A 20,708-nucleotide genomic window follows, 5' to 3' on the forward strand; every position below is an offset into this window, starting at 1 on the left:
TGTTTCTGATCAACATAAAAACTACTATTAGCCTAGTGTAAGATTATGTGGTGGTATTCCTCCTAAAGGTGCGATTGATTTTAAATATTCTATCAAAAAGGGGTCTATTCAACGGCTGATTCCTAACTATTTTGCGACTGGTTAGGTTTCCATTACCCAGTTAAAAAACAATTAATTACTTTTCATCGGAATCTTCGACATGCATATTTTTGGTTGGTTTTAAGAAACGGAAACTACCTCTAGGTTTTACTGTTATATATGGATGCTTCCTTTACCACCGTACATGCTGGGCTATATTATTTGAACCTTTTTTGCAGTACCTGGTTAAAATCTCCTCTAAAAAATTATGTGTTTCCGCCCATTGGAACTTGTCATAGTACTTACTTGATGATTAATGAACAAATATATTGCCTGTCCTGAACGAACCTATTTCATCTTTATTCCCAGGTTGATTTCCAAGAGTGGCCGTTGAGGTTTATCCCTTTATACAATAATTGACTAAACACCACAATAAATTAATCTAAAATTAAAATTGGTAAAATAAAATATAAAAAAATTGAATAAATCTTGAACATATGTTTTGAAATTAAAACAAAGCAAAAGTTTTCCATTAAATCCTGAATCGTTTATTTTTTAGTCAATGTGGTTATTTCATGTTAAACATTCCTTCAACACAAAAATAACCTTCAAGTTATGAGAAAAAACTTCATTATTTTTTTCAGCTATTCTAAGTTAAATTCCTTTGATTTGAGCCATCTCCGATGATTCAACTACTTATCACGTGTTTAACTAATTTACAAAAAAATACACAAGTTTGTAAATTGCACAGTTAAATAATGATTTCAACATTGTAAGACTAACTAAAAAGTCTGAATTATTATAAGTAAGGTTATTCGTGGTTTTATATTGTGTACAGTAGGCTACATTGCAGAATTGGCTGGCAAATAAGTAGTCCAAAGGTAATATATTTAATTATTACTAGAGGTTAAAATACCTTATAATCCGTCAGTGTGATCAAAAAGTCACACTGACGTATTATAAGGTATTTTAACCTCTAGTAATAATTTAGATATTGTGGGAGGAAAAAACAACAAAAATGAAGTAACATATTGCTTACTGGCTTGATGATAAATCACAATCAGCTGTATTGAAGTAAACAAAAATCAGCAGCAAATGACTTCCAATGCTATTCTTATGGAGAATATTTTACGTTATATCTAATTTTGTGTTAACATTTCACTATTTTTCCCGCCGTCACGGGGTCAAGACCTTTAATTTGAGCCCTCTCCCGTCGTTCTACGATTTCCCAGTCTCTCACCACAATTTTGACGCAAAGAATCGGCTTACGTAATTAATATATAGATAGAATAGATAGAGTGTAGATGTAACAGTTGCTCATACATTACTAGACAAATTTTACCTAAGCCAAATTCAAGTCTGGAAATGTATGAAGCGGCCTTTTGGTCTTTTCAGTTGTATTCCTATATGCTGTTCTTACCATGTACATTCTTAGCGGCCACTATTTACATCAACGTTATTAGTAATGTACAATATTTACAGTTTCTTAATTACAATTAATTATTTATCGCTCAATTCTGTTAGGTTTGAAGGTTTAACTAACCTGTTTTACATAGCTAAATGTAGTAACCAGCCAACGCGGAATACAACGTCGCAATCCCTTGTTAAATATCTTTAACTGTAAAAGTTATAGTAACATATAAATACTATTTTTAACATACACAAATCTGGGTTTCAATCAATGTTGCTTCAGATAATAACGTTGAGCTACCATTAAACATTATTAGTTTTAGGAGACACTTTATTTTGGCTACGTTATGATTTCTGGTCGCTATCTTATGCTGGACCAAAGGATCGAAAGAATACGCAAACATACCGGTATCATTACAATATAGAGACATAGCTCCGTGTTTAAAGCGATATTATACCTCCACAAACTCGGGTAGTAACTATATTTAACTATATATAAGTTTGTTAAGACCAAAAGAACTGACTAATGTAAATAGTTTTAATTTAGAAACTGTACTATTGTAGATTACTAATAACGTTAATTGTAATAGTAGCCGCTAAGTATTTACATAATCAGAACTGTAAATATGAATAAAACCGTCAAGGCCGAAAGACCGCTTATACATTTCCATACGTGACAATTCTGTCTAGTGTATGAGCGGCTGTTACATCCAACAATCACATAAGACCAAGTTACATATACATTTATTTATCTAGATAGTAATTTAAAAGCGGTATATTTTTATTACTACTTAATATAGTTAGTAAGTTTTATTTAATCAGTAAGAACTGATTGGTTGCTTTAGTCAAATGTTAGTCTAATAGTCAACACCAAGCCGTGGTTCTTGTTGGTGTACGCAAACTTCGCTTGTCAAATTCCACTGACACAAAGGCCAGGCCTTGTCTCACCCTCGTCAAACATCCACCTGGCGGGTCGTACGCAGTCTTCGCTAAATTCCAGCTGTACGCAAATTTCGCGTAACCACTTGGTAGAGGTGTCCAAAGAAATGTATGTATTGGTCTGTAGATGAATTATCAAAAGAAAAAATAAGCAAAATCCCTTAGGACTCTGCCCTAGAAGCCTTTAAAGATCCCTCCACAGAGTTGTTTACATTTTGGCCATGTGAATAATACTTTTTAATGAAACAGCTGTTTATTTTTAAATTGTATTTCGAACAACGGAGTTAATGTTATTTTCTTATTTTAAAATTGTTTTTCTTTTTTCAGCCATGTTTTGCAATGTAACATTCCATTACGAAATCAGTGCAAAATCCTTTTATCACAGCAATTCATAAATTATTTCTTATTGAACTATCTTATATCTATTGTACTGGATGGTGTCTGCCTTTTTCACCACTTTTGCCTAAATTTTATCATATTATTCTACACATATCAAATATTTATGTACAAATATCTGCTCTTATCATGTCCAATAAAATCCAAACATAGAAACATTGCCTAAAATGGTACCTATCTTGACAAATTATTTGCACCTTCCTATATTACGAACTTTGGCGCACTGGGTTGGTAACATTATTGAAAATAACACGATATGTTGGCTGTAAGATATGGTACAGAGAGAAAATACTATTTATGCAGCTACTGTCATGACAGAAAGGTCATATTCCATTTAAACTAGATCACATAATCCTTTATAAAATACGTTGATTAACAATATTTAAACGTCAATGTATACGTAACAGCCAATTTACAGTATTTTTTGTTTTTGGAAATGTCCCATTGCTATGTCATTTGCATTATTTGCTGCCAATAAAGTCAAAAGGCCGTATGAACTAGGAGGCCCCTAACAGTTCAAGAATAAAATCCAACTTCACTTCAAGTATTACACTACACCTAACATTCCGTAGAGAGATTATATTGACAACTTTATGTTATTGATAAGGCTGAGACAACTAACTGACATCCCCCATGTCAAGAAATTCCAGCTTCAACAGTAACCTCAAAATAAATTTCTCAAAAGTAAGCTAGAGGGTGCATTCGTTGGCACAGAAGTAAGATATGAACTGACGCGACGTGACGAAGGAAAAATCAAACTTACACTGTAACGGATATACCTCCCTTCGAATATGTCTTCCCAAAAAAGTTTTCTTTTCAAATAAAATCATATTACACTGATGAAATCACGGAAGTGTTTAACTACAAAAGATCCACCAATACGATTTTAATACTATTTAAAGGTTCTTCCAAAGGAAGAGATACCAGATAACATACTAATAATAACTCCGATGTCGTACGGTAAGGGGAATATTTTATTCATTGAATTATCAACCGAATTTGGCGACTAACGCAATTAATATCAATATTGTTTTTACACTTATTATTCTTTAAACAATGCTAAATTCTCAAAATATGTAGCCTATATTTTATCCAATTTATTGCAGTTAGGTGAATTAACGTAATCCTTGAAAGTAACCGTCGATTTCGACGGGTTTCACCTAGTTACTATTAAATAGTATTATAATAGTTAATATATCGATGTTCATATGACCGGATGAGTCATCAGCTCTATCCCTAGTCCGTCGGTCATTACCCCTCGAGGCACCGGCCGATGGACCAGGGAACAGCTATGATTTACACTATCACCCTCTACTACGACATTTTTTTTAGGTAAACATTCCAACGCTAATGATGACATCGAACACTCATGCATATTTGTATATAGGCCTAGCCAGTCCAAAACCTGAATACACTGTAGGTATGAATCAGACCGCTTATATCATAAACAACTAAATATTAAGGCTAGTTTCCTAACCAGAGAACACACAAGAATGGCACTTTACAAGACTTTTTATGCCAAGCCTTCATAAACTAAGAGTATTTCATAAGTTACGTTGCCTGTGTAGATTTAGACTTAAAATCAGTTTAAAATCAGTAATGGATTGAAAATCTAAGTGTTATTTACGTTTTGTTTGCACTATAATGTAGTGTACCTGTTTCTCGAAATCGACTAATTTTTAAGCTATGTGTATTACCAGGAATTATTTCAAAACTAATAAATAAATAACGTCTTTGTTGGGCAGCGTACATCAGATTATAGATCTGTTTTACATTAAAACTTTTGTCATTCAAGGAGTTTAAAATACTCAACTAAAAGCTTATGTTATTAATAAAAAATCACACTGTTCATAACAGTTTGATATAATCAACATTTTTTTGAAAATGTTTAATACTGTGAGTGAAAGAGTTTTTTTTTTTAGCAACTACCACAGTACTACGTAAAATCAAAACAATATTTAGGTTGATTGGAGGTCAATCACTTTCTCGCAACTACGCGATAGAGGGCTGACCCAACACCCCAATAACTGGAATGGATTGTTGTGAAAGGAAACTCTAAGAATTTACAAATGAAGTCCATTCGGAGTAACGTGTGGGGATTAACGGGACATTCTGTACGCTGTTTACAAAATATTTCCTTTACCTTTCCAAGTACTGAATCTATATGGTTTTGCTTATATTAAACAATAAGTCAAATACGTTGTAGCAGATGTCTTTAGCTGCATTTTACAACAGGTATTTCGTTCACCTTTCTCAGAAATAGCTGTTCATGGCGTGTTCCTGAATCAACAATAAGGTATATTGTGTTATTGTCCTAATAAACACGAGAGACATACGCCGATCTTTATGGTCGTATTATATAAATAACATTGAACTGATTAATTTAACAAATGATCATTGTTAATTTATTGTAACAATTACGCTATTTATGTACTGTACATTTATGTTTTATGTTTTACATTTATGTTTTATATGTTTGTTTTGTGCTGTAACCTAAACGATATTAAATAGAGATTTGATCATATTGTCATAGCATCTCTTTATAAGAAATCTGTCCGGAGTATGTGCAATTTTGGTTTATTAAACTTATTGGTAAATTGGTGTAAGATTGTTTTATGTTTATTCGTAATCCGGACGCATAATATCTACACGAAGTTGAGGCTTTTGCTTTGGTATTAACAGTCAAGTAAAATAAATAAATAATTAAATAATCTTATAAATTTAAGAAAATGGGTTATTCGTTTGGCTCTGCTACCCGACCATTTTTATTATTGAGGTCTCAAATTAAAGGTATGCACGCACAGATTTGCCATCAAGCATCGGCGTATATTTTTCTATTACTGTATCTCACTCGGCTTATACGTAAACGAAATTGCTCCCCATGTTTTTCTTATGGGAGTTAAATTTGGTTTTCATGATTTTCTTCGTTAGGCTAAACAAATCATGTTAACAATTTAATTTTCGAGTTGTTCTAATTCTTATAATGTAGTTTTCTAAAGTTATCTGTTGTGGCTGCCTAGAAATAATCGGACGTTTGTTTCTCCTTTGAAAATGTATTGATAATTATAGTAGTGGTATTTAATTATGTTACAAGACTATGACAAATTGCCAATTATTGAGTCAACTTGGTCCCCACGCACAGGCTTCGCATATGTGGGCCCTGTCGATTTTCAGAAATTACGTTCATTCTGTATCTATTATTCTTTTGTTATGAATTGCTTTTGATTTTATTTATTTGATTTAATTTTACTATGGTATTTTTCCGGACAAACTCCATTAAACATATAGCACGGGTCGAGGTTAATTTAACAACTTAAAACTAATTCATTCAACAATAGTTTACCTGAAAACTATTTTACTAATATTTGTTTAAAGTTTTACAGAATACACTTACACATGATGCTATTGTATGTTTTTATTTATACATGATATAGGTACTTACAACAAAACTTGTGAATTTTTGTGTTTATTTATACATTTATTGTATGGCAACAACGTAAACTTAAAGATAGGAGCGAGTGTATGCAATTCCAAGATAGAGTTTAGTATTCACCGATCCTACGATAGTTTAAGAGTATATTTCGTACCTAGGGCCGAAAATGACTTTTTTCAGCTCGGGATCATTTTTAAGTTCGAGACGAAGATGAAATCGGTCCGTGGCACGATTGCTGTTTTTCACCAAACTATACAAAACTGAGAAAATATATCAATAAAGTAGGCAAGCATGTTTCTTTACAACCTTTTTATCAGCTCGTGAACATCACAGAGAAAATATCCGCATATCGGTGGAAATGTATTTTCCTGTCGATCTACAGAATGCCTTTATAAATTAAAATAGGCTAAAAAGACATAAAAAAAGAATTACAAATGTTTAAAACTAACATGGGTTTAACGGGTTGCTATGCTGGTGACGAAATAACAACTAATTATGAAAATAAAATCAAAACAAATGGAACATATTCCAATCACATTTATTATTTACAGTGTATGTTAAATGGAGAAGTATGTGTAGTACATTGCATAGTTTTTGTCGAGTTTTCAACCGCTGGACCTCAACTTCATTGTACACTTCATTGTTCATTGATCACTGGGAAATCCATTGTAAACTATAGGATATGCACACATACAATGCAAATACTTTAAGGTTATGTGAAAAAATATTTAAAGGAATCAGCAAAAATAGTAATACATAATTGCTGGGCAGTGGTCTGTTGCAATTCATTAGGGATATACTGCTTGTATATTTAATGATATATATAAATGTTTTAATTAAATAAGCGATTTTTGGTACTAGGGCTGGAAAATTTTAATCACAACTATAGCTGCCATTTCGACCCTGGACAGCAATGCGTAGCTTTCAGCCTCCAATTAACGTCTGTAAAACTACTAAAACATCGTATTGCGGTGAAAAATATTTGCCAATCATACTCTACGACTCGGAACACTGCAGTTCCTGATTTAATTAAGGGTATTATTAAAAAGTACTCGTGCAGTAATCAATTAAACAGGGTAACGAATTGAAGGATAGATACAACTAGACTATAAGGACGCAAAATACGCGTAGGTACAACTAGACGTAGGGACTACTAGACGGAGGGACCACTAGTCGTAGAGACTACTAGTCGTAGGGACTACTAGTCGTAGGGACAACTGGTCGCATCCGTACAAGCTAGGTGATACTACTTGTCGGTGGGATACACGTCTAGTTGTACCTACGTCTACTTGTACCTACGTCTAGTTGTACCTCCTAAAAATCTGCAGGTACAACTAGTCGGGTGAGCCACCGTCTACTTGTACCTACGTCTAGTTGTACCTACGACTAGTTGTCCCTAGGCCTCGAGGTACAAGTAGACGGAGGGACAACGAGACGGAGGGACAACGAGACGCGGTCCCATTCCTCTACAAGACTCACTTCTCTACTTTCCTCTCGTTTGTCTTGTCGGAACTTTGTTTTTGTTGGTCGGCAATCCATAATGAGACAATGATACGACTTGGTAGCTCAAGTATTTGCAGAATCGTTTCTCTTTGTCAGGATGGTTGAATTGTTTTTGGTCCAGTCATCCTTGAATGGAATACACTTCCACTTTCAGACTCCTAACTGAACTTTACTCTCATAATTATTTATTTCATTCATAATTATTTATTCATAAGTTATTTCTGTATCTTGAATTTAGTGTGTAATTGAATAAATTAGTTACATACCACATTAGTTTTGATTCCTTCATGGCCCAAATATGTTTACCAGCCACGTAGGCACCATAATGACCATTCTCAATATGTGTAGAGCATAACTTGATACCATGTTTCTTCCCCGTTCTTTCTCTACTTTTTTTATTAAATTAATGCTAAATGCTTTCTTTTCTCATTTTTTTTGTTTCTACCCTACTTCTAGTACCTATGTTAAGTTTTATTTTATTTTAGCAAATTAAAGCCTACTTCAGGTAATTTGTAGTTTCAATTAGCTGGGGTTATTAATGGTATTACTATATACTAAATTTTGAAAAAATAACACTGTAAATATATTAGAAGTGGTGTGCAAATAAATGTAAACAAACTACCTATTTTCCATATTTATTTCGTACCTCAACTTAACTTATTAACTAAATTGTTAATTTGGTTTACCTTGTTTATGATGATGAAATCTAACCTGTCGACATCAGATACATTTTTCAGAAGTGATAGTTGAATCCAGAAAAGTCAGTTTAAAAACTACTATATTAGCAATTCAATTGAATATTTCAACTTAAATTTACACACGCTATTACTTCAAATCTGTTGACAAAAATGAAAATGAAAGTTGATTTTATTAATGAACTACATGGAGGGTAAGAGAATCAGGGCAATGTGATACTGAGCTGAAATCAATTAACCAGTTAATAAACAGATTCGTGCAAGTGTATTGTGTGATGTTGAGTAGAAAGTATGACTAATGAACAGCTCAATTTAACAGCTGTGGTGAGAATGTGTGTGCTTGGCCCTGTGTTGTGTGGAGCACTAGAGCAGGCGTGAAAGCTTCATTCACCCGCATGTACATGATCTCACACCAATTATTAAGAGTTTAAATAAGTAAGTCACTGTGTGTTTAACATTTTTAATTATTTTTTATGGAATTTCATTCAAAGAAGTGAGTTAAATTTTTATATTTGTAATAACAATTAATTCATAAGAGTGTCGTTTCCTTAATTGTGTGGAACATACTGTAAACCACTCCAAATAAGTGGTTCTCCCACAAACTTCAAATATCATCCTTCCTATGTTGATTTAAGATCATCTCTCTCTGTATTTGAACATGAACTAAGACACTAAGAGAAAGTATTTTGTGGAATTCTGTCAACAAACCTTCTAACAGTATTGGGTTGTTTTACTGATAAAACTCTCTCCTAAGAAAGTGTACAAGTGTTTGCTCAGACAAAATGTGTAAATAATCAGTGTACAGTCAATGCCAACAAGACTGAAACAATCTGTTTTACTTTGAAAAAATTAGACTCCGAGGAAGATTGTAAGCCTGTTCAATTACTAGGGGTCACTTTAGATCAGAAGCTTACATGGGAATCTCACACCAACTCAGTAGTTTCAAAACTTTAAAGGGCCTGTTTTTGCTACGTAAGCTACAACAATGTGTTGGTAGAAATATGTTATTAAATAGTGATTTTCATTCTCATTTGCTGTATGCCGCAATGCTCTGGGGAAATAGTAGAGGTGCTATCCATGTTTTTGCTTGGCAAAGAAAAGCAGTAAGGATTTTGGCCAATTTACCTTATCAAGATGACTGTTAGCAATGTTTTATTGATTACAATATAATGACTGTCCCTTGCATTTTCATATTTCAAAATCTTGTATATGTAAAGGAAAACCAGAGTGATTATGTATGTTTTGACAAAGTTCATAATTATAACACTAGAAGGGCACAAGATATTGTCCCACCCTTTTTTAGATTGCGGAAAACAATAATCAGCCACAAATACCTACAAATCAAGTGCTTCAATTAATTGCCACCAGACAGATCAGAAACCTTGAAATCCATTCGTTTAAATCAAAACTGTCAAGCTGGTTTATAAATAAAGCGTTTTATTCTCTTGATGACTTTTTAGCATACAGATTTTAACTTAATATTAACTAGCTGTTACCCACGGGCTTCACCCCGTTTGGCTTCATAAAAAACTATTGATTGGTTAAGTTAACCTGAAATAAACAAAATACAGTAAAACAAACAAATAATCACACCTGATTTTAATAAGGTAATAAATTGAAAGAATAACAAACAAATAAGTACAGCTGAGGTATTTTTAACATTAGGTATATGGAAAGTTCCCTTTAGAAAGGAATTACGACCTTAAAGGGCAATTAATGAAATAATGGATAGTTTTGCGCAAGGTTTTTCGTCATGACGAACATTTTAAGTATATGGTTTATGGGGGTGTGACTTGTAGTTTTCTCAAAAGTTTATGGGTACTTTTGGCTTTATATATAGACTAAAGTGTACCTGTTGCTCGAATTCGAGCAATTGCAAAGCATTACAGGCGACTCAAAGATTATGGAAATACTCACGATATACACAACAGTTAGATATAATCAAAATCTTTTGTAAATATCTTATCTTTTTTCAAAAAGCTAATCTTGTTTTTTAGTGTTTTTAGTGTAAAAAACCATTATTTCTATTTCTTCTACTTGGTTGTGTTCTATGACTTTTTCTATGTTTCCATTGTTTGCAAATCGGTTATTTCAATGATTGCTCAAGAAAGTAGCACAGTGCTAATTCAGTTTTATTTTTAGCCTATATCAAATTGTCCAGGATTTCTCGCTCTTTTCCATTGTAATAATTACACCAACCCAAGTTTCGTCTACGGATGCAATATGCCAAAGAATATCACCTACGTACAATCTCCAAGAAGTGGTAAAAACGGCAGAAACCAACCAATACAATATAGATATAAGTTAACTCTATAAGAAATAATTTCAAAAATTACTGTGATATTAGGATTTTCCACTGATTTGGTAATAGAACATTATATTGCAAAACATGATACGATGCAGAGAAATAGTTATTTGTGTAACTAGTGGTGAAAGTGGCACTTTGCTGCACACGAGAGCAATGTTTACGCACGAGCCGCAGGCGAGTGCGGAATGATCTCGAGTGCAGCAAAGGCCTTTTTCACTCGTGTTACACATTATATTTTTCCTACAGTCACTATAAAGCATATAAATAATTAGTCTTTCAAACACTATACAACACGTTTTTAGGTTCAGCTGGCAACACAAATGGTGCCCTAGAGAAAGTAGTACCCGCGGTCCGTATCACTCCGCTATTTTCCTCGGCAAGAAATGTGCTCCGCGTTTTGAGAATATAGTTCCGTATGTTTTTGTAATTTGAAGTGGTTTCCGCGCCTAAAAAATGCTTTAAAGGTATTTTCTTGTTTATTAAGATCGTAGGAATGTTTTAAAAACGTTTAAAAGAAAAGTCCAGTAAGTTCAGAAATACCTAAACTATAAACACGAAATGACAGGTTAAATCGTAGTTATAATAGTCAAACAGCTGCTCATAGTATTATTATCTTTAAGTGTTGCCAACCTATTTCCAAGCGTACACGGATTACGTGCATAATAGAACCACGCTGTTTTGTCTTGTTTCGTTGGAATCCTGATGTGCGGCAAAGTATAAACCGTACGACAAAGTATAAACCGTACGGCAAAGTATAAATATGCAGCAATTCGCAGCTTTCTGTACTATAAACAGTACACGGAAGCCAACTTTGTCGGGTAACTGTAGGAAAAATCAATTTTAAAATCAGAAAAATCCATTGCAAATACTGTACTTCATTTTGACAAATAATTCAATAAATCACAATTTAAATATTAACAGCTGTTGCATTAGACAGTAGTGTAGAATTATGCATATGGTCGTAATGTAAACAAATCTGAATAGGCAACTTTAAAGGCCTCTGGGGCGGAGCCCCAAGGGTATTTACCTCTTTCCTCTTTTGATGGCTCGTCTGCAGACCAAGACCTTTCTTTAGAGACCCCTACCAAGTTTCTACGCCCAGCCGTTCTTTCAAATTAGCTGTGACAAAAACCCCGTTTTCCTCCATAAGAATAACATGGGATGGGAATTTAAGGGCCACGGGGGCAGAGCCCCAAGGGAATTCACCATGTTTCTCTTTTGATGGCTCATCTACAGCCCAAGACCTTTATTTAGACACCCCTACCGAGTTTCTACCTAGGAGGATTAAACATTAATGTTTAATCCTCCTAGGTTTCTACGCCCAGCCGTTCTCTCAAAATAGCTGTGACAAAAAAAACAGTTTCAAATTAATATATAGAAGATGAGCTTTGATCCAGTGATGCTTTGGTAAATAGTTGTAATTTATTTATTATTAATTTTCATAGTTTATATTCATTTGTTGTTAATTGTTAATTGTGATGTTTTATCGTTTAGCCTGACAAGTACATTGTACTCTTTCCTTTTATACTGCATTTTAATGTATTTCTTTTGTCCTTTGACATTGTTTATATAGCAATGTAAATTGACAAAAAATGACAATAAATGTATTCTTATTCTTATTCTTAATAATATAAGATATATTTACACAGGTTGTTCCTGTTGCTTTCGGAGAGCCATGATCGCACTGCTGTAGTCATGTCTTGTCCTCGATTCGTCCAGAATGCTTGGAAGAGAGACTTGTGCTCAAACTGCTTCAAGGGCAAGGAGGACCATGCGCCTGTGGTTGACAATCGAGCTCGCTACCTGGCTAACCTCAAAGAGATCACCAAACTGCCTCCACCACCCGTACGTAGCTGCTACTTATAGGCCAATCAACAGCTTACAAATATTTTATGGCATTGATTTCAAGTTTCTCTTTAGAGTGGGTAATTTATGATACAGCTGAAACACCTTGAAATAATAAGAGGTTGAAATGTTTTTTTCTTAGAATTGACACAAAACTTTTCAAGTTTTTTTTTTTAGACCAATAGGAGGAGGTTTAGTAAACAAAAAAGGGGTGAAGAAGACTGCTAATATTTAAAAGTGCAGCTTCAAACTTGAAGCTGCGTTAAAAACCCCCAAGTCTTAATTATTTAAACACCTTACTATTGCTCAGAAGCTGAGTACATTTCCTGTCTTGCACACAATGCTTAACAACTCAATGTTAATTTAATAAATAATACAGTAGTCCCTTCTGCATTGACCTACAAGATTTTTTAAATATTTGAATTTGATGGATTACATTGTTTTTTGTCTGTTTTAGTTATGTTCAATTTTAACAAGGTTTAACACGATTTTATAAGGTAAGTTAAGATAATGACCCCTCCTCCCTTAAGTAGAGTAGGTAATGAATGGACTGCTAACCCCCTCCCCCCTCTTTCCTCATGAATGGAAAATACTTAGGTGGAGAACACTGCTGATTGCAGTAACATTCTTTGTATTTAATTTTATGTGTTTTGTTTCAGGGTATTTTGAAAGGAGTCATAAGGAAGAATGTTTCCGCATTTAAAGTGCATTTTCCTAATGAGGAATCTCAAATCATCGGCTATGGAGGTGATGAGTTATCCGATTATGAAGAAGAAGAATTACCAAGTCCTAATGAAAATGGGGCGTATGAAGAAAATCCAGCAGATGAAGAAGAGTATAAAAAATTCCAAGAACTTACAGAATCTAACACTGAATTTAATAAGGATCCAGCTAACCTTCTCAATGGGCCGACAAAAGAAGAGGAAAAAACTAAAAAACAAACAGCCACCTCTTTGAAACTTGGCCAAGTTAAAAGTACTTCCGACGGTAAGAAGCAAACACTTTTAGTTTCAGTTCAACCTTTTGGGTCCACGGCAACATCAACACCCTTGGCTGTGAGTCGAAAAACTCATTTAAATAATCTTCTTCATGATGCCACAGACTCTCTTAACTTGTCCAATCCAAGTGCAAATGCTGCCCTTCCAAAACTCAAGTCAGAAACCAATAGTATTAAGACTGAAATGTTGTATGACGATGTTGGCTCTCCAAGCGTAAAATGTAGTATATCTTTGCCTGAAATTCCACATGTAAATAATATATTTGTTGATAGTAAGCTCAACTGTGAGGATAGTGTACATATAGCAGATAGTTTAGTGGACAGCAAGATTGAGGACAGTATAAATAAGACTGAACGAAGTGCTGAAACTAGATTAAGTTCTTTGATAGAAGGAAAGCGCAGTCATATTACAAGAGGTACAACTTTAACCAAATCTCATGAGCAAGTAAAGACTAAGAGATATTATCAGATCGGGCCAGATAGCCCTGACGATGAAATTGCAATCTCAGAAAGCATTTATAAAAAATTAGGAAGTGACCTGAAATCTAACAACAGTACTTTTAGCAAAGCAAAAGATACAATAAAGTTAAAATCAAGCTTTCAACATAATAATGTAAAAAATATCGCTAACGGTCTCTTTAGCAGTAAACTCTTGAAGAAGGAATTCGGTATACAATCTGATTTACAGTTGACAAGAATGAAATCACTAGATTGTATTGAAACAAACACGAGTTCCATCAGCCAAGGAGATGGGAAAGAGAATGAACCAAAGCAAATGAAAGTAGATGGTAGCCTATTTGACGACAACCCATCACCTCTTGTCAAGGATGAAGTTCTGCTGATAGATGGAGTGCCTGCTGAGAGTAGAGAAATGGCAGGAGAACCTGATGGCAGAGCTGACTCTGATGACACTGATGAACCTCCCCCAGAGCTACCTACTACTCCTCCCCCCCTCCTGACGGATCCCCTACCTCGACCATCCTTCCTACACAACCTCACCAAAGATAAACCAAAACTTCCAACAAAACCCAAGATGAGGGACAAGAGCCCACCAAAAGATTTGGTAAGCTATAAGATTTGACTATCGTTATATAACTTTGAAAATTAATTTCCTATATTATCTATATATATGTTTTTAGTTTTTGTTGCTATTATCAAGTTTTAAAACATGAAAAACTGTGTAATCTTATCCATTTTACACATTGTAATGAACAATTTCAGACACAACCCTGATATTAAGACTTAATAAGTTTGTTAGTGTCACTGAAAATAAATTTTAATCTGCCAAGTGAAATACATTCTGTTATGTAACACTACATGTTGTCTTTGCAGGCCCTGGATGAAGGTGGACATCAGGATCCCAACCTCTCCCCTGCTTCGAGGCATAGTCTCATCACCAAGCGCCAGGCTCCACAACCTCCCCTCGGGGAGAGTCCTCCAAAGGTACTAATTAAACATCCCTAATCTGGAATTGGACAATATGAATACCTTGATACTGAAAATGGTGGATTATTAAAGAGCCTTGACCCATTTAAAAATAGCTTTTTTTGTGAGGGTAACCGTGACACCCACAAAATACAGAAAAAGGCAGTTACTCAACAAGTGCCTCTAGAGAGTCTTTTTTCCGAGTTCACCCCCTCAGTTATTGATTGCCTAAGAAATCTGCTGAATGCTTGTGAGCTTGGAATGCTTGTGGAGTATAAAAAACTTGTACAAACAAACACTTCTTAAAAAACACTATTCTTGATTTTCTTTGGTCCCCCATTGAATAGACACAGTTTGTATATCAAAACACAAGTTTTTTTTTTTTTTTTACTTTGAAGCCAGTTTTACCTTTTGCTTCCCAACAATTGGTTTGGATTAACAGAACTCTGTTATACTTCCCTTTTCAATTCAACACAATTTTAAATCAATAAGGTTTATTAAAATTCATTATCGAGTGAAAATTTAAAAACGTACGTTTTCAGGAAAAGCACTTTGCAAATTTTTTTCCCATTTTTTCAAAACTTTTATTATTATTTTTATTTCATTAACATTTGAAGTTTCATAAAATGTCCATGGTAACGCAATATCTCTGGTATTTTTTTAAAAAAAGAGCATCTTTAGTGGAAAAACACAAAATCTTGTCACGACCATAACAGACGTTTAAATGAATATTAAAAATAGTTAATATTATTTTTATAACTATGTTTTGCTATAAACAAACTTACTTTTATGACCATTATACGATAAAAAGGTCACTGAGCTTTTAGTATATATGGTCTTTCTAGAAAAAAATAAAAAAACTCAAAAAGTTGAAAAAAAGCCAATAAAATCTTTCTAAGTTTGTATAACTCCGAAAAAACTTACCTGAGACCCGAAAAATCGTTATGTTTGTACAGAGGTGTGCTTCTTTTGTGTATAAAACATTGGAATATGACGATATTTTAATTTTTGAAATTTTTATGATAGAAATCATAAACGTGATGGTCAGGGACAAGCGGTACGGTCGTGAATTTTCTGAAATAATCTAAATCTTTCTAAACAATCCTTCAATTATACTGTTAGTTATAATAAAAATAAGTGTTTCAATTGAACTAAACTGTTCAAATTACAATTATATTTAAGTTATTGTCACGACCAAACACACTATAATCCATAAGGCTGGATTGGTCGTGAAAAAAACCGCGATGGTCGTGAAACTTTGGTCGTGAAATTACGTGTTATTTGGCTCTGTTCTGGCGGTAGCCCTGCACCTCATGTTCGAGGATACAAAGTGGACTTCTAGGTTAATCTAGCAATTGAAATATCTTATAAACAAAAATTAACACCATGTCTACTTCATCGAATGACTACGTACGGTCATGGACACACCAAAATTACAAAACACACATTCTTTCCTTTATTAATCTTGTAATTCCTCCTTTCAACTCAAAACGACCGGCACTACAATCCTGACGTACACCCCGAACTAGTCTCTAAAACCAACTGACTCCATCGACGCCAGGCTTGCCACTGTCGTGCTCCAAAGTTGAAAATTTTTGCCAAATGGTCGTGACGCCAAATTGAGGGACAGACTTATTTTGTCGTGGTAGTCAGTCTGCAATGACAATAAAATTATAATATGCTCCTTTTTTGTAAGTTTAATAACCATTGATGACATAAAAATATGGCTTTATATATTTCGGCATGAATAATTAGTCTAAAAACAGCGTGAAAGTTGGAAAATGTACCCTAGGGACACGTCATGGTCGTGAATTTTGAGACTTTAAAAATACGAAAAAAATACCTAGAACCTATTTAAAACCAAATAAATGTGTGTAACATGTTGCCCCCGTCCCAAAAAATATTAAAACACATAATAATAAACTACAAATCCAGTATCTACGAAGTAAAAGGCCAGGGACATGAAAACGTACGTTTTTAAATTTTCACTCTATCATTCTTTTCACTATAATTGTTATTAGTTAGCATTTGCCCTATTGCTGTAGGGTGAGATGACTACGCCAGAGCCGAGTCCTCCTGGAAGACAAAGAGCCGCCAGCTGCAGTCCTCTGCCCAATGATGGCTCACAGACACCTGAGCATGAGGCCCGACGCAGCATGTCTCTCAGTCATGAAACTCTCTCAAACTCTGCACCTCTACCAGGTCAGCCTAAAATACCCGACATATCCACAAAAATGTTAATTATTCTCTCTTAGCAAATTCGACTGGTGTTAAAACTTGTTAACAAAACTCAAACAATACACAGACAAACTTTAACAACGCACAAACACTGTGTGAAAACACACGAAAAATTTTAGCAGCACACACTGTGTGTATGGCATTACCCATTATATTTAAAGCTGCTCATATTTTTTTAAATCTTTTCTCGCTGCATTTGTGAGTGAAAATAATGCCCGTGTGGCCGTAGATTATCATGAGAGCACTTACATAAGAGCACTTATTGTGTGATAAATGTTCGGCATTTTCATCTAAAAAAGTAAACTCATTTTATTTTAAAGCTTGTTGACCAATTTTTTTAGCACAGTTGGCCAAGTTAAAAGCACTTCCGAGGGTAAGAAGCAAACACTTTTTGTACACTTTTAACACTTTTAGGTAAATGAAGATCCATTTAATCCCTATTTTCTATATCTTTATAACACATGATTTTAGGCACTTAAGGTATCCTCGAATTTTTTGTTTGAATTAAGGTTTTTTAAACTAAGAGACTCATTTCTCTATTAATGTTCATTAATATGATCATGTATTTAAAGTAAAAAGTTCTGTCCCCCAACCAACTCAGGTATTCCATATTTTTATTTTTGTGTGTCTTTACAACCCACTTATAAAACCCTAAAGCTATGATTTTTAAGTGAAATATTATATTCTCAAACTTGTTGGATTATTTCAGTTTTTGATAAAAAGAAGTCGAACAAGATGCGTTCAACACTTCGCAAGATCCTCCGTTTGGCAAGTCGTGATGAGGTGGAGGTATTGACCCCCCCTGTACCTCCGCCACGACCTCGCCTTGAGATCATCCACCCCCTCGACCTCAACAAGTCTGGGGTCCAGGTCCTACGAGGAGATGGCAGTGTGGTGCCTCCTAACAGGGTATGCATATAGTTTACATTATATGCATAAGTTGGCTTTAACTTAACTTGATCTTTGGACTTTAACAAAATTGTCTGGTTAATGAAGAACTAATCCCTTTCAATAACAAAGCTATCATTTCATTAATTCAACTTTCATTATTACCTTAAAATATGCAGCTGGTGTGATGGCAATGCAGAGTAATACATTGAGAATACCATTACGCTGTTAATCAAGATTTACATTGTTTGTTAACTATGTCATGCTGTTAACTGAGGATTTACAAGAGAATAATAAAGAATTATTATTCATTAACACATTGACTGCGCGCGCCGACATTAGTCGGCGTCAGTCGGCGTCGCCAGCGCTCCCAGGTGGCGCGCGCCGACAAAAGTCGGCACCAGACCAACAGAAATATATTGAGTCAGTGTGAGCTTAGCCTCAGACGGAGACGTTATAATCGTTGCCAGCCTGCCAGCTTAGAATGCGAGCTTTACTTTGGTGTGGGTTGGTACTAAAATTTCCCGTAAAATCCTGTCTGGCAATGCTTTTGTCCCGGTTTCGGGGATTTTTTCTCTTCAACCCACATTACAAAGACACTGGATACGGATCCGTGCAGTGCTGCTACCTTTGGGTGTTTCAGTGAACTACATCCACTCTCGGGGTAACGCAGCACCCCACCACTGCTCTTTTGTGATTCGTCAGACTGAAATATTTGAATGCCAATTGTGTTCGCTGATTCGGTTGCGCGCCGGGGCTTCGCCCGCCACTGGGGAGCGCCTGTATAGTCGGCACGCGCAATCAACGTGTTAATGTCCATTTTAAATAAATTTGTGCTGTTGCAGAGGCTTATAGGTTTAACAAACTTTTAACAAAAAATATGAGTTTAGAATAAACAAAGAAGCTGAACACAGTGAAAAGGTTGATATGAAAAATGAAAATTAATAAATTTTTTCCCTATTATATGTATACCGCACTACATTCCATTTACAAACTGTAGGCGGTTTGAGGGGAAGTGATTCCATCCCCACACCACCTCACCCTAACATAGGAATAATACCTGACAGCTGATCAAAGAAGAACCCAGGAAACCTTCCCCTTAAACCATCTAAATTTTGTGAACAGACTATAGCTACCATACTGTTATTATTGGTAATTGAAATAGATATTTTAAATTTTAGAAATCGAGCAGTTCTTCTGAGTCTCCATCATCGCCAACATCTCCTGTATCGCCGGGCTTTCATGGTTAGTAATATAATTGTTATTCTACTCTATATAGTTTGGATTAACCTTCTATAATTGTTTTAAAGATTGATCACAAGTTAAAAACAAAAGAAAAGGAGACACGTCAATTACTACTGGTATAATACAAGGGCTCTTCGTGTATTAAGCTCCTTTCGCAGCCAAGTAAGCTAGTTTAAATCTGAGACCTTTAACTTATTTACTTTATTAATATTATTATAGCCAGTCCCAACCGCTCTGTCACGATTAGGCTCATCACAGTAGCCAAAAACAATGTGAGGGAAAATCGACACTTCAGCCAAAGTATGAATCTTGTTTGAACGGTACTTTACGTACTTCCAAGTTATAAGAGAAGAGACCATCTTAAACTTTGAATGGTTGTAAGATGCGGGCTATGTTAACTGTACAGCGCTTGACTACTACAGCATAAATGCCGGAATTAGGATCTTTCAAAGATATTAAAAGCTGAAAGTCTTGTAAAGGAAACAAACATTTAAAGCACAATTGTGACATGAATAAAATGTAGCAAAATGAAACGCTGAGAGTACCTGATTTCCAATTTTACTGAGGGTGGGCGTTATTGAAACTGAAGAACTGCAGCCGTAGAAGTGTGAAGATCCTGTTGATGAGAGAGATGGCAGGATAGGGGAGTTAGGACCTCTCTGCTGGGAGAGAAGGCGCCTTCTGTAGGGGACGATGAGATGATGTTGGTCGCATGTAGAGATGATGATGTACAGAGTTGATGTAGATAATTTTGTTAAGCATTAGAGAGTAAAAAAATTCTCTAGTATTAAAATTAAAATCACTTCCTCTTGAGGTTTTATCACTTTCTTCTAGTGGTATATGAATTAAAAATGAAAATAATTTACACTTGGCATTCTTCTTTATGCCTTGCACAGAAATAATAAATCTTAAAATTAGCAAAATGGAACTTTAAAGTAAAAATGATTTAAGACTTTAAACTGGAGCTTGATGTTTCTTGAAAATACTTGAAATTACAGACATGGAAAGTGAGAAATAGGTTATAAAAAACTGGCGTCTTGAGGTATTTAAATTGAGAATAATGCAGTGAACTGGATGAAAAACACTTGTCAGATGGACACTGAATAAAGCACAAATGAGAGTATATTATAAAACACTGGTAAAGAGACCACGTGTTAGAAATGCGTAATGTAATTAACCGCGAGTACACGGGAGTTGCGGAAATGGATTTTGTCATTACAAATATCATAGTGTCTCTCCCACTCTTCGATATTTGAAAAACTGACCAATCACATGAGGCCGTGCTATCGCAAAACTGCTTGACAAAAT

At 34.7% G+C, this 20,708-nt stretch overlaps 1 protein-coding gene across 1 annotated transcript in view; it reads left to right on the top strand.

The window, feature by feature from the left end:
- The window catches only part of LOC128983456 (uncharacterized), a 67,929-nt gene that overhangs the window by 32,455 nt on the left and 14,766 nt on the right, over positions 1-20,708 (top strand). Inside the window, exons 2-7 of the mRNA XM_054402755.1 lie at positions 12,412-12,607; positions 13,267-14,667; positions 14,937-15,047; positions 17,075-17,231; positions 17,977-18,176; positions 19,337-19,400. Of these exons, the coding sequence (XP_054258730.1) occupies positions 12,458-12,607; positions 13,267-14,667; positions 14,937-15,047; positions 17,075-17,231; positions 17,977-18,176; positions 19,337-19,400 (2,083 nt within the window). The 5' untranslated portion in view covers positions 12,412-12,457. The remainder of the gene's footprint in view (positions 1-12,411; positions 12,608-13,266; positions 14,668-14,936; positions 15,048-17,074; positions 17,232-17,976; positions 18,177-19,336; positions 19,401-20,708) is intronic.

Source organism: Macrosteles quadrilineatus, unplaced genomic scaffold (genome assembly GCF_028750875.1).
Source record: "Macrosteles quadrilineatus isolate MER2022 unplaced genomic scaffold, UCM_ALF_1.0 Scaffold_1__1_contigs__length_201487025, whole genome shotgun sequence".
NCBI classification, from domain to species: Eukaryota; Metazoa; Arthropoda; class Insecta; order Hemiptera; family Cicadellidae; genus Macrosteles; species Macrosteles quadrilineatus.